The sequence below is a fragment of the Heptranchias perlo genome, chromosome X, assembly GCF_035084215.1.
Source record: "Heptranchias perlo isolate sHepPer1 chromosome X, sHepPer1.hap1, whole genome shotgun sequence".
Taxonomy (NCBI): domain Eukaryota; kingdom Metazoa; phylum Chordata; class Chondrichthyes; order Hexanchiformes; family Hexanchidae; genus Heptranchias; species Heptranchias perlo.
In genome coordinates, this window is record NC_090370.1 from 18,007,503 (window position 1) to 18,020,434 (window position 12,932).

The window sequence follows — 12,932 nt, forward strand, 5'->3', positions numbered from 1 at the left end:
TAACCCGTGCTGTACCTGCCCTGGGAGTGTTTGATGGGACAGTGTGGAGGCACCTTTACTCTGTATCTAACCCGTGCTGTACCTGCCCTGGGAGTGTTTGATGGGACAGTGTGGAGGCACCTTTACTCTGTATCTAACCCTGTTCCTGCCCTGGGAGTGTTTGATGGGACAGTGTAGAGGGAGCTTTACTCTGTATCTAACCCGTGCTGTACCTGCCCTGGGAGTGTTTGATGGGACAGTGTGGAGGCACCTTTACTCTGTATCTAACCCGTGCTGTACCTGCCCTGGGAGTGTTTGATGGGACAGTGTGGAGGCACCTTTACTCTGTATCTAACCCGTGCTGTACCTGCCCTGGGAGTGTTTGATGGGACAGTGTGGAGGCACCTTTACTCTGTATATAACCCGTGCTGTACCTGCCCTGGGAGTGTTTGATGGGACAGTGTGGAGGCACCTTTACTCTGTATCTAACCCTGTACCTGCCCTGGGAGTGTTTGATGGGACAGTGTAGAGGCACCTTTACTCTGTATCTAACCCTGTACCTGCCCTGGGAGTGTTTGATGGGACAGTGTAGAGGGAGCTTTACTCTGTCTCTAACCCATGCTGTACCTGCCCTGGGAGTGTTTGATGGGACAGTGTAGAGGGAGCTTTACTCTGTATCTAACCCATGCTGTACCTGACCTGGGATTGTTTGATGGGACAGTGTCGAGGGAGCTTTACTCTGTCTCTAACCCATGCTGTACCTGACCTGGGAGTGTTTGATGGGACAGTGTAGAGGGAGCTTTACTCTGTATCTAACCCTGTACCTGCCCTGGGAGTGTTAGATGGGACAGTGTGGAGGGAGCTTTACTCTGTATCTAACCCTGTACCTGCCCTGGGAGTGTTTGATGGGACAGTGTAGAGGGAGCTTTACTCTGTATCTAACCCGTGCTGTACCTGCCCTGGGAGTGTTTGATGGGACAGTGTAGAGGGAGCTTTACTCTGTATCTAACCCATGCTGTACCTGACCTGGGATTGTTTGATGGGACAGTGTCGAGGGAGCTTTACTCTGTCTCTAACCCATGCTGTACCTGCCCTGGGAGTGTTTGATGGGACAGTGTAGAGGGAGCTTTACTCTGTCTCTAACCCGTGCTGTACCTGACCCTGGGAGTGTTTGATGGGACAGTGTAGAGGGAGCATTACTCTGTATCTAACCCTGTACCTGCCCTGGGAGTGTTTGATGGGACAGTGTAGAGGGGGCTTTACTCTGTATCTAACCCTGTACCTGCCCTGGGAGTGTTTGATGGGACAGTGTAGAGGGAGCTTTACTCTGTATCTAACCCATGCTGTACCTGCCCTGGGAGTGTTTGATGGGACAGTGTAGAGGGAGCTTTACTCTGTATCTAACCCTGTACCTGCCCTGGGAGTGTTTGATGGGACAGTGTAGAGGGAACTTTACTCTGTATCTAATCCTGTACCTGCCCTGGGAGTGTTTGATGGGACAGTGTAGAGGGAGCTTTACTCTGTATCTAACCCATGCTGTACCTGCCCTGGGAGTGTTTGATGGGACAGTGTAGAGGGAGCTTTACTCTGTATCTAACCCTGTACCTGCCCTGGGAGTGTTTGATGGGACAGTGTAGAGGGAGCTTTACTCTGTATCTAACCCTGTACCTGCCCTGGGAGTGTTTGATGGGACAGTGTAGAGGGAGCTTTACTCTGTATCTAACCCTGTACCTGCCCTGGGAGTGTTTGATGGGACAGTGTGGAGGCACCTTTACTCTGTATCTAACCCTGTACCTGCCCTGGGAGTGTTAGATGGGACAGTGTAGAGGGAGCTTTACTCTGTATCTAACCCGTGCTGTACCTGCCCTGGGAGTGTTTGATGGGACAGTGTGGAGGCACCTTTACTCTGTATCTAACCCGTGCTGTACCTGCCCTGGGAGTGTTTGATGGGACAGTGTAGAGGGAGCTTTACTCTGTATCTAACCCTGTACCTGCCCTGGGAGTGTTTGATGGGACAGTGTAGAGGGAGCTTTACTCTGTATCTAACCCGTGCTGTACCTGCCCTGGGAGTGTTTGATGGGACAGTGTGGAGGCACCTTTACTCTGTATCTAACCCGTGCTGTACCTGCCCTGGGAGTGTTTGATGGGACAGTGTGGAGGCACCTTTACTCTGTATCTAAGCCTGTTCCTGCCCTGGGAGTGTTTGATGGGACAGTGTAGAGGGAGCTTTACTCTGTATCTAACCCGTGCTGTACCTGCCCTGGGAGTGTTTGATGGGACAGTGTGGAGGCACCTTTACTCTGTATCTAACCCGTGCTGTACCTGCCCTGGGAGTGTTTGATGGGACAGTGTGGAGGCACCTTTACTCTGTATCTAACCCGTGCTGTACCTGCCCTGGGAGTGTTTGATGGGACAGTGTGGAGGCACCTTTACTCTGTATCTAACCCGTGCTGTACCTGCCCTGGGAGTGTTTGATGGGACAGTGTGGAGGCACCTTTACTCTGTATCTAACCCGTGCTGTACCTGCCCTGGGAGTGTTTGATGGGACAGTGTGGAGGCACCTTTACTCTGTATCTAACCCGTGCTGTACCTGCCCTGGGAGTGTTTGATGGGACAGTGTGGAGGCACCTTTACTCTGTATCTAACCCTGTACCTGCCCTGGGAGTGTTTGATGGGACAGTGTGGAGGCACCTTTACTCTGTATCTAACCCTGTACCTGACCTGGGAGTGTTTGATGGGACAGTGTGGAGGCACCTTTACTCTGTATCTAACCCTGTACCTGCCCTGGGAGTGTTTGATGGGACAGTGTAGAGGCACCTTTACTCTGTATCTAACCCTGTACCTGCCCTGGGAGTGTTTGATGGGACAGTGTGGAGGCACCTTTACTCTGTATCTAACCCTGTACCTGCCCTGGGAGTGTTTGATGGGACAGTGTGGAGGCACCTTTACTCTGTATCTAACCCTGTACCTGCCCTGGGAGTGTTTGATGGGACAGTGTAGAGGCACCTTTACTCTGTATCTAACCCTGTACCTGACCTGGGAGTGTTTGATGGGACAGTGTGGAGGCACCTTTACTCTGGAGTAGGACTTGAGCCCATGACCTTCTGACTCAGTGCTACCACCAAGGCACAGCTGGCATATAGCCTTTTGTTCCCAATTGATGAAATCACACTGTTGGCTAATGTGGACAGGATACTGGCGTCAAAGTGTTGCTGACCGCTCCCTGTGGAAAACACTGTCACCTGGGAATCAGAGAAGGAGACATTGGGATGAGTCATACCTTGCACACTGTGAGAATGTAATGAGGAGGATGTGTCAGAGCTGAACAGGATTCCTGTTCTGTGCTTGAAATAGCTCATCAGCCAGTTGCAAAACAGTAAATACAAACAGAAAATGCCGGAGATGCTTCGCGGGTCAGGCAGCATCTGTGGAGAAAGAAACAGAGTTAACGTTTCAGGGCGATGACCTTTCGTCAGAACTGGAAGATGTTAAAGAGTTAAAGTTTTTGAGCAAGTACAGAGCCGGAAAAGGGAAGGGTCTCTGATAAGGTGGAGGGCAGGAGTGATTAAATTACGAAAGGGATGATGGTGCAAGGCAAGGAGGGTGGGAATGGGACAGGTAAAGAAACAAGAGATGGGCCTAGAGGAGCTGTAAATGGCAACATCAGAACCATTACCAGCACCTGCTGTCCGAGAAAATGGGAGCAGTGGTTATGATCTGAAGTTACTGAAATCAGTGAGTCTGGAAGGTCCAGAATGCAAAACGTTGCTGAAAAGAACAACCACAACAATTTGCATTTATATAGCGCCTTAAACAGGGAGAAATATCCCAAGGCGCTTCACAGAGGCGTAATCAAGTAAGGAGATATTTGGACAGGTGACTAACAGTTTGGTCAAAGAGGTAGGTTTTAAGGAGCGTCTTAAAGGAGGAGAGAGAGGCGGAGAGGTTTAGGGAGGGAATTCCAGAGCTTAGGGCCCAGGCAGCTGAAGGCACGGCCGCCAATGGTGGAGCGATTAAAATCGGGGATGCGCAAGAGGCCAGAATTGGAGGAGCGCAGAGATCTGGGAGGGTTGTAGGGCTGGAGGAGGTTACAGAGATAGGGAGGGGGAGAGGCCATGGAGGGATTTGAAAACAAGCATGAGAATTTTAAAATCGAGGCGTTCCCAGACTGGGAGCCAATGTCGGTCAGCGAGCACAGTGGGTGATGGGTGAACAGGACTTGGTGCGAGTTAGGATACGGGGCAGCAGAGTTTTGGATGAGCTCAAGTTTATGGAGGGTGGAAGATGAGAGGCCGTCCAGGAGAGCATTGGAATAGTCGAGTCTGGAGGTAACAAAGGCACGGATGAGGGTTTCAGCAGAAGATGAGCTGAGGCAGGGGACGGAGACGGGCGATGTTACAGAGGTGGAAGTAGGCGGTTTTGCTGATGGGACAGCCATCGCTCAGTTGGTAGCACTTTTGCCCCTGAGTTAGAAGGTTGTGGGTTCGAGCCCCACTCCAGAGACTTGACCCCATAATCCAGGCTGACCCTCCCAGTGCAGTACTGAGGGAGTGCTGAATTCTCAAAGATGCAAGACCTGATTTTAACTTGAGGTGAGAGTTCAGTGTCGGGGGTGGGTGGGGTGAGCAGCAGGCTCACTCTGACTCGCTGATGTGAGGCCCGGACCAGTTTAATGCCAGGGCGTCATTACCATAGTCCAGGCCTGATCCTGCCCGAACTCAGAGGCAATCATGTGGTGAGGAATACCTGCCACAACCTCAAAAGGGTGCTGGGGTCTGAACGACATCATCAAACTCAAACTCTTGCATCTCAATGAAACCGTTGCCTGCCTGGTGCGAGGCCCTCACATGCTGTCCGAACCGTGCCTGTTAAAATGGCGGATGGCGCACGGTTGGCGAGCAGCTTGCTGCCGCGATTTTAAGGGGTTAATATCAGGCCTGGCGTCTTTCAAATGGGACCTTAAACCGAGGCCCTGTCTGGCCTCTCAGGTGGATGTAAAAGATCCCATGTAACTATTTCGAAAAAGCGGAAAGAGAGTTCTCCTTGGTGCCCTGGTCACTATTTATCCCTCAACCAAGATCGCTAAAAAAACAGATGAACTGGTCATTATCACATTGCTGTTTGTGGGATCTTGCTGTGTGCAAATTAGCTGCTGCGTTTCCTACATTACAACAGTGACTACAGTTCCGAATGCTGAGGATGTGATAAGATGTGTTTTAATGCAAGTCTTTCTTGCGCAGTAGTTAATGACTCCAAACACTGGAAAAGATCCCATTCGGAAACTGTGCAAATAATTGTTTATTGTGCTAATAAATAATACAATTAATTGGTGTCAGGAGACTGGAGGGGGGCTTTGAGAATGAATCAGAAGAACATAAGAACATAAGAAATAGGAGCTGGAGTAGGCCAATCGGCCCCTCGAGCCTGCTCCGCCATTCAATAAGATCATGGCTGATCTGATCCTAACCTCAAATCTAAATTCATGTCCAATTTCCTGCCCGCTCCCCGTAACCCCTAATTCCCTTTACTTCTAGGAAACTGTCGATTTCTGTTTTAAATTTATTTAATGATGTAGCTTCCTGGGGCAGCAAATTCCACAGACCTACCACCCTCTGAGTGAAGAAGTTTCTCCTCATCTCAGTTTTGAAAGAGCAGCCCCTTATTCTAAGATTATGCCCCCTCGTTCTAGTTTCACCCATCCTTGGGAACATCCTCACCGCATCCACCCGATCAAGCCCCTTCACAATCTTATATGTTTCAATAAGATCGCCTCTCATTCTTCTGAACTCCAATGAGTAGAGTCCCAATCTACTCAACCTCTCCTCATATGTCCGTCCCCTCATCCCCGGGATTAACCGAGTGAACCTTCTTTGTCCTGCCTCGAGAGCAAGTATGTCTTTTCTTAAGTATGGAGACCAAAACTGTATGCAGTATTCCAGGTGCGGTCTCACCAATACCTTATATAACTGCAGCAATACCTCCCTGTTTTTATATTCTATCCCCCTAGCAATAAAAGCCAACATTCCGTTGGCCTTCTTGATCACCTGCTGCACCTGCAAACTAACTTTTTGATTTTCTTGCACTAGGACCCCCGAATCAGAAAGGTTTCCTTCTGCACACTGTGGTATCCTGCCCGTTAAAGACCCGGGATACCAATGTTGATGCCCGGTCCAGGGTGAGGGGATTCCAGGTCCCCCCGCCACCCCCTCCCGACATTGGAAGCAGTAGTTGGCCCTGAGCAGTTCCCTGCGTCAGGGGGGCCGCTTAAAAAATTCTTTCTTAAAAACATTCTGCCGCAATCTGTCCACGGCCTGGGCTTCCCCACTACCCCATTCCCCCAGGAAGGCTCACTCCTTGCACCCTTCTGGAGGCCTGCAGGCTTCATCTCACTTGGTGCACTGGCCTTGAAACGTACACTGGGTTCCATTCAGGCTGAGGAAGTGGGAACTCCCTCCGTAAGGAATCTCTGGCCTTCGCGTCAGGCTGAGGCTCTACTCCAAACAAGGACCCTGGAAGGCCCCGTGTAAGGCCAGGACCTGGAGTATCCATGTCCCAGTAGAGTGTTTGACTGTTCTGATGAACTCCCACTGGAATTACAGCAGGACTCCACTGGAACAGTCAAGTAAATGGAGGGCCCACCAGACATCACTGGAAATTCAGCATTGATTGTTCCATCAGACGTGGACTGTGCTGCACCTAATGGGACTCACAGAAACATCAAAGGAGGTTCATTCAAACATGGGACCAGGAAAATAAATAACTGGGCTTTATTTGGTCCTTTGGTAAACATTGCAGATGCCTCTCTTTGTGTAGGCAGTCAGAAGGCCTTGCTGCCTGTCGCAGCTACTGTCCATTGGGGGAAGGGTGAGTAAGCAGACATTCCAACTCACAGCTTCACAAAAACTCATACACAAAGTGACACCTCCCAGGCGGACCTGAATATGAGCCTGTGACACGAATGAAAATGTGAAACCATGACGTGGAAACAAATAGTTACACTGAAAGTGCAGTGGGACAAGTGTAATGGAAGCTGTAGGCATCCTCAACGTTCCTGCGCTCAGATTGGAGGGAAAAAAATGTAAGTACATGAGGGATGACAAATGCAGAAGGTACTAAAGTTTTGTTCCAGTCGGGTTTGAAGTCAGCCCCTCCTCGCCACAGAAAATGTTGATTTTTGGCATTTCATTCGATGCATTTTCCAGTATTCTGGAGTCTGCAACGAACATCGCTACTGTATTCTTTCATTTTATTGAAAACTGCTCTCTATTTGAAAACTCTCCATTTGCAATTCAGGATTCATTATTTTTCTTTCCATTTTAAACTTCTTCCTCCGAGGAGCAGATTGCCTATTATTGGGGAGGGGGGAGGTTTAATGAATGGGGCTCTGCTCGGTGTCTCTTGTGTGTCAAACCAGCCCAGCATGCCAGCATCTCACAGACGGAGGGAGGGTGGTGGTTTATGTTGAGTTTGCTGACTTCCGGCAGGGCAGCAGTCGGGATGCCGTAATGGGTCTCCACCATCTCCCCTTGACATTCAACGGCATTACCATCACCGAATCCCCCACCATCAACATCCTGGGGGTCACCATTGACCAGAAACTTAACTGGACCAGCCATATAAATACTGTGGCTACGAGAGCAGGTCAGAGGCTGGGTATTCTGCGGTGAGTGACTCACCTCCTGACTCCCCAAAGCCTTTCCACCATCTGCAAGGCACAAGTCAGGAGTGTGATGGAATACTCTCCACTTGCCTGGATGAGTGCAGCTCCAACAACACTCAAGAAGCTCGACACCATCCAGGACAAAGCAGCCCGCTTGATTGGCACCCCATCCACCACCCTAAACATTCACTCCCTTCACCACCGGCGCATTGTCGCTGCAGTGTGTACCATCCACAGGATGCACTACAGCAACTCGCCAAGGCTTCTTCGACAGCACCTCCCAAACCCTCGACCTCTACCACCTAGAAGGACAAGAGCAGCAGGCACATGGGAACAACACCACCTGCACGTTCCCCTCCAAGTCACACACCATCCCGACTTGGAAATATATCGCCGTTCCTTCATCGTCACTGGGTCAAAATCCTGGAACTCCCTTCCTAACAGCACTGTGGGAGAACCGTCACCACACGGACTGCAGCGGTTCAAGAAGGCGGCTCACCACCACCTTCTCAAGGGGCAATTAGGGATGGGCAATAAATGCCGGCCTCGCCAGCGACACCCACATCCCATGAACGAATAAAAAAAAATCCATGGTTTAGGGAGGGGGAGATCAGCCAGGTTTGCTGCTCCTGATCGCAATCTCCAGTGACTGGAGCTGGAAACTGTGTGAAGGCCAGGTAAGCTCAGGATGGTCCTGGTCTCTGATCCCAGCCATGGTGATGCAGCTCACTGTCAAAACACACATGTGGTACTGAAAGCAATTGACCCTGTGGGGCGTGTACCTCAGCGAAGGTCGGTGGGGGTGGGGGGGTCAAAGGAAAAAATACAGAAAAATTAAATTCTATTATATTTTATGTTTCTAGATGTTAACAGAGTTATTGAAAGTAAAAAAGATTGCAAGAAATACACCAAGTGCCCTCTGCTCCGACAACTCGATACTCTCATGTTGGGTGGAATCTCTGAATCAGCAAACGATCACCATGTCACTCTATCCCTCAACTCCTACACCAGGTGAGGACTGACGTTTAGGAGGTGCTCAGGATGGGTGCACAAGAGAATTTCTCCTGGTTGTAATCAAACATCAGTTGAATGTGTGAAGGTCATGTGTTGAACACAATGGGGTAGACCTTGACATCAATGGAAATGAAAATGGAGAGAGATGTCAAACGGGCTGCCAGCTCGCAATCGCCCACTTCACCCCATCGCACAGATCCAAGGTCGATCCCTGTCTTGACTGGCCTCGCAAACCGAGATGGCAACCTTATGGGCAGCAGATCAGGGGCAGCGCTCCCGCAATGGCCATTATGCCCAGCCGGTGGGCGAGGGACCATTGGCGCATCCTCCGACTCGGCTTTTTTCTGCACGGCGGCTTCTCAATTGTAAACTGGTCAACTTTACCAATGAGACCAAACTCGGAGTGGAATTGAAGGAGGCAGCTCCGAAATGACACAATGGGCTCGATTTTCCCGGGAATTTGCGGGTGATTCGGGGGCGGAGGGGGACTCCGAAAATCGGGGAAGTCCCGTTCGGGTTCGGAAGCCGGCTCCAACCCGCCGAGTTCCCCAGGGACCCACCTGTGTGTGTGCGGGCGAACCGAATCGGGAAGTCCCGCCAGCAATTAAAGCCGGTGGGATGATAGTTAAAGAGCCAAATGTACCTCTTTGAGGTACTTAACGCACTTTACTTGTGACAGACTTAGGTAGTTAGAACGATTTTTAACTTACTTGGGCGGCTTGCCCACTGCTTCTGATTCACGCCTGGTGAAACCAGGACTGAAGGGCCGGATCAGGGAAAAAGAAACTAAATAGATTAAATAAAAAACCATTGCACAAAGTTAAAACACAAAATCAACTGACCTTTCCACCCTGCTCCGATGTCCAATGTCTCCCTCTCCGATCTCCCCCTCTTCACCCCACAATGTCCACCCGATCTTCCACTCTCCCCCCTCCCAATCTCCCCCTCTTCCTCCCCCAATGTCCCCCTGATCTTCTCCCCTCCCCTCCCACCCATGTCCCCTCGATCATCCCTCTCCACCCCCCGATCTTCCCCTCTCCCCCCGATCTTCCCCTCTCCCCCCCCGATCTTCCCCTCCCCCCCGATCTTCCCCTCTCCCCCCCGATCTTCCCCTCTCCCCCCCAGATCTTCCCCTCTCCCCCCCAATCTTCCCCTCTCCCCCCCCGATCTTCCCCTCCCCCCCGATCTTCCCCTCTCCCCCCCGATCTTCCCCTCTCCCCCCCAGATCTTCCCCTCTCCCCCCCAATCTTCCCCTCTCCCCCCCCGATCTTCCCCTCCCCCCCGATCTTCCCCTCTCCCCCCCGATCTTCCCCTCTCCCCATGATCTTTCCCTTTCCCCCCGATTGTCCCCTCTCCCCCCGATCTTCCCCTCTCCCCCCCAATCTTCCCCTCTCCCCCCCAGATCTTCCCCTCTCCCCCCCAATCTTCCCCTCTCCCCCCCGATCTTCCACTCTCCCCCCCGATCTTCCCCTATCCCCATGATCTTCCCCTCTCCCCCCCGATCTTCCCCTCTCCCCCCGATCTTCCCCTCTCCCCCCGATCTTCCCCTCTCCCCCCGATCTTCCACTCTCCCCCCCGATCTTCCCCTCTCCCCCCCGATCTTCCCCTCTCCCCCCCGATCTTCCCCTCTCCCCCCCAATCTTCCCCTCTCCCCCCCAGATCTTCCCCTCTCCCCCCCAATCTTCCCCTCTCCCCCCCAATCTTCCCCTCTCCCCCCCCGATCTTCCCCTCTCCCCCCGATCTTCCCCTCTCCCCCCCAATCTTCCCCTCTCCCCCCCAATCTTCCCCTCTCCCCCCCCGATCTTCCCCTCTCCCCCCGATCTTCCCCTCTCCCCCCGATCTTCCACTCTCCCCCCCGATCTTCCCCTCTCCCCCCGATCTTCCCCTCTCCCCCCGATCTTCCCCTCTCCCCCCGATCTTCCCCTCTCCCCCCCCGATCTTCCCCTCCCCCCCCACCCCTGCTGCCAACCCACCACCATTTCAAAATTGAGCCCATGGAGTTGGACAAGATATGTCAGTGAGCAAAACAACGGCAGATGAAATTTAATGTGAGCGTAAAGTACGGCACGTAGGAAGTAAAAATAGGCAACACACATACTCCATGAACGGTGTTGAAATAGTGACGGATGAAGCTGAAAGAGGCATGGAGTCTCCATAAACTCGACATTCAACATGTCCAAACAATTCAGAGCAGAAATCAGCAACGGCAATAGGATATTTAACAACAGTAGAATACCAGTCAGAGGGAGTCACGATCAAACTGTACACAACTCTGGTCAGACTGCAGCCTGAGTCCTGTGTCCAGTTCTGGTCAGACCCACCTTGAGTACTGTGTCCAGTTCTGGTCAGACCCACCTTGAGTACTGTGTCCAGTTCTGGTCAGACTCACCTTGAGCACTGTGTCCAGTTCTGGTCAGACCCACCTTGAGTACTGTGTCCAGTTCTGGTCAGACTGCAGCCTGAGTCCTGTGTCCAGTTCTGGTCAGACCCACCTTGAGTACTGTGTCCAGTTCTGGTCAGACCCACCTTGAGTACTGTGTCCAGTTCTGGTCAGACCCACCTTGAGCACTGTGTCCAGTTCTGGTCAGACCCACCTTGAGCACTGTGTCCAGTTCTGGGCAGACCCACCTTGAGCACTGTGTCCAGTTCTGGTCAGACCCACCTTGAGCACTGTGTCCAGTTCTGGTCAGACCCACCTTGAGCACTGTGTCCAGTTCTGGTCAGACCCACCTTGAGCACTGTGTCCAGTTCTGGTCAGACTCACCTTGAGCACTGTGTCCAGTTCTGGTCAGACCCACCTTGAGCACTGTGTCCAGTTCTGGTCAGACCCACCTTGAGTACTGTGTCCAGTTCTGGTCAGACCCACCTTGAGTACTGTGTCCAGTTCTGGTCAGACTCACCTTGAGTACTGTGTCCAGTTCTGGTCAGACCCACCTTGAGCACTGTGTCCAGTTCTGGTCAGACCCACCTTGAGTCCTGTCCAGTTCTGGTCAGACCCACCTTGAGCACTGTGTCCAGTTCTGGTCAGACTCACCTTGAGTACTGTGTCCAGTTCTGGTCAGACCCACCTTGAGTACTGTGTCCAGTTCTGGTCAGACCCACCTTGAGCACTGTGTCCAGTTCTGGTCAAACCCACCTTGAGCACTGTGTCCAGTTCTGGTCAGACCCACCTTGAGTACTGTGTCCAGTTCTGGTCAGACCCACCTTGAGCACTGTGTCCAGTTCTGGTCAGACCCACCTTGAGTCCTGTCCAGTTCTGGTCAGACCCACCTTGAGCACTGTGTCCAGTTCTGGTCAGACCCACCTTGAGTCCTGTCCAGTTCTGGTCAGACCCACCTTGAGCACTGTGTCCAGTTCTGGTCAGACTCACCTTGAGTACTGTGTCCAGTTCTGGTCAGACCCACCTTGAGTACTGTGTCCAGTTCTGGTCAAACCCACCTTGAGCACTGTGTCCAGTTCTGGTCAGACCCACCTTGAGCACTGTGTCCAGTTCTGGTCAGACCCACCTTGAGCACTGTGTCCAGTTCTGGTCAGACCCACCTTGAGCACTGTGTCCAGTTCTGGTCAGACCCACCTTGAGTCCTGTCCAGTTCTGGTCAGACCCACCTTGAGCACTGTGTCCAGTTCTGGTCAGACCCACCTTGAGTCCTGTCCAGTTCTGGTCAGACCCACCTTGAGCACTGTGTCCAGTTCTGGTCAGACCCACCTTGAGCACTGTGTCCAGTTCTGGTCAGACCCATCTTGAGCACTGGGTCCAGTTCTGGTCACTGAGACACAAGGGAGACATTCGAGTGCTGGAGACAGTGGAGAGAAGAGTCACGGGGCTGATCCCCAGTGTCAGTTATGGGGAAAGACTGGAGAAACCTGGGATTCTCATCCTGGAAATGAGGTGACTGAGAGGTGATCTTGTCGAGGAATATAATATAGTTAATGGAATGGAGAAGGTGAGTCTGGAATATTATTTTAAATTAAATTGCAAGAATCGGCCAGGTTCAAACGAATAAAAGGTAAATTTTGGACTGATATCAGGAAGTTCTTCTTCATAAAAAGAGTTATCAGCACATAGAACGGACTGCGAGTTAGAGTCGGGGAGGTAAACACCCTGGTATCAGTTAAGAAACTATTTGCTGCTGTGGTGAATTGAGATGGGCCGAATGGCCTTCCTCATCCATACTTATCTTGTGAACTGAACCAGTGTTTAGGCCTGACCAGTGCTTTGGCCTGACCAGTGTTTAGGCCTGACCAGTGCTTCGGCCTGACCAGTGTTTAGGCCTGACCA

General features: G+C 51.8%; 1 protein-coding gene across 1 annotated transcript in view; it reads left to right on the forward strand.

Annotated features, from left to right (window-relative positions):
- Nucleotides 1-12,932, forward strand: part of LOC137307003 (small cell adhesion glycoprotein homolog) — a 265,230-nt gene that overhangs the window by 10,228 nt on the left and 242,070 nt on the right. The window contains exon 2 of the mRNA XM_067976356.1: nt 8,503-8,650. Within this exon, the coding sequence (XP_067832457.1) occupies nt 8,503-8,650 (148 nt within the window). The remainder of the gene's footprint in view (nt 1-8,502; nt 8,651-12,932) is intronic.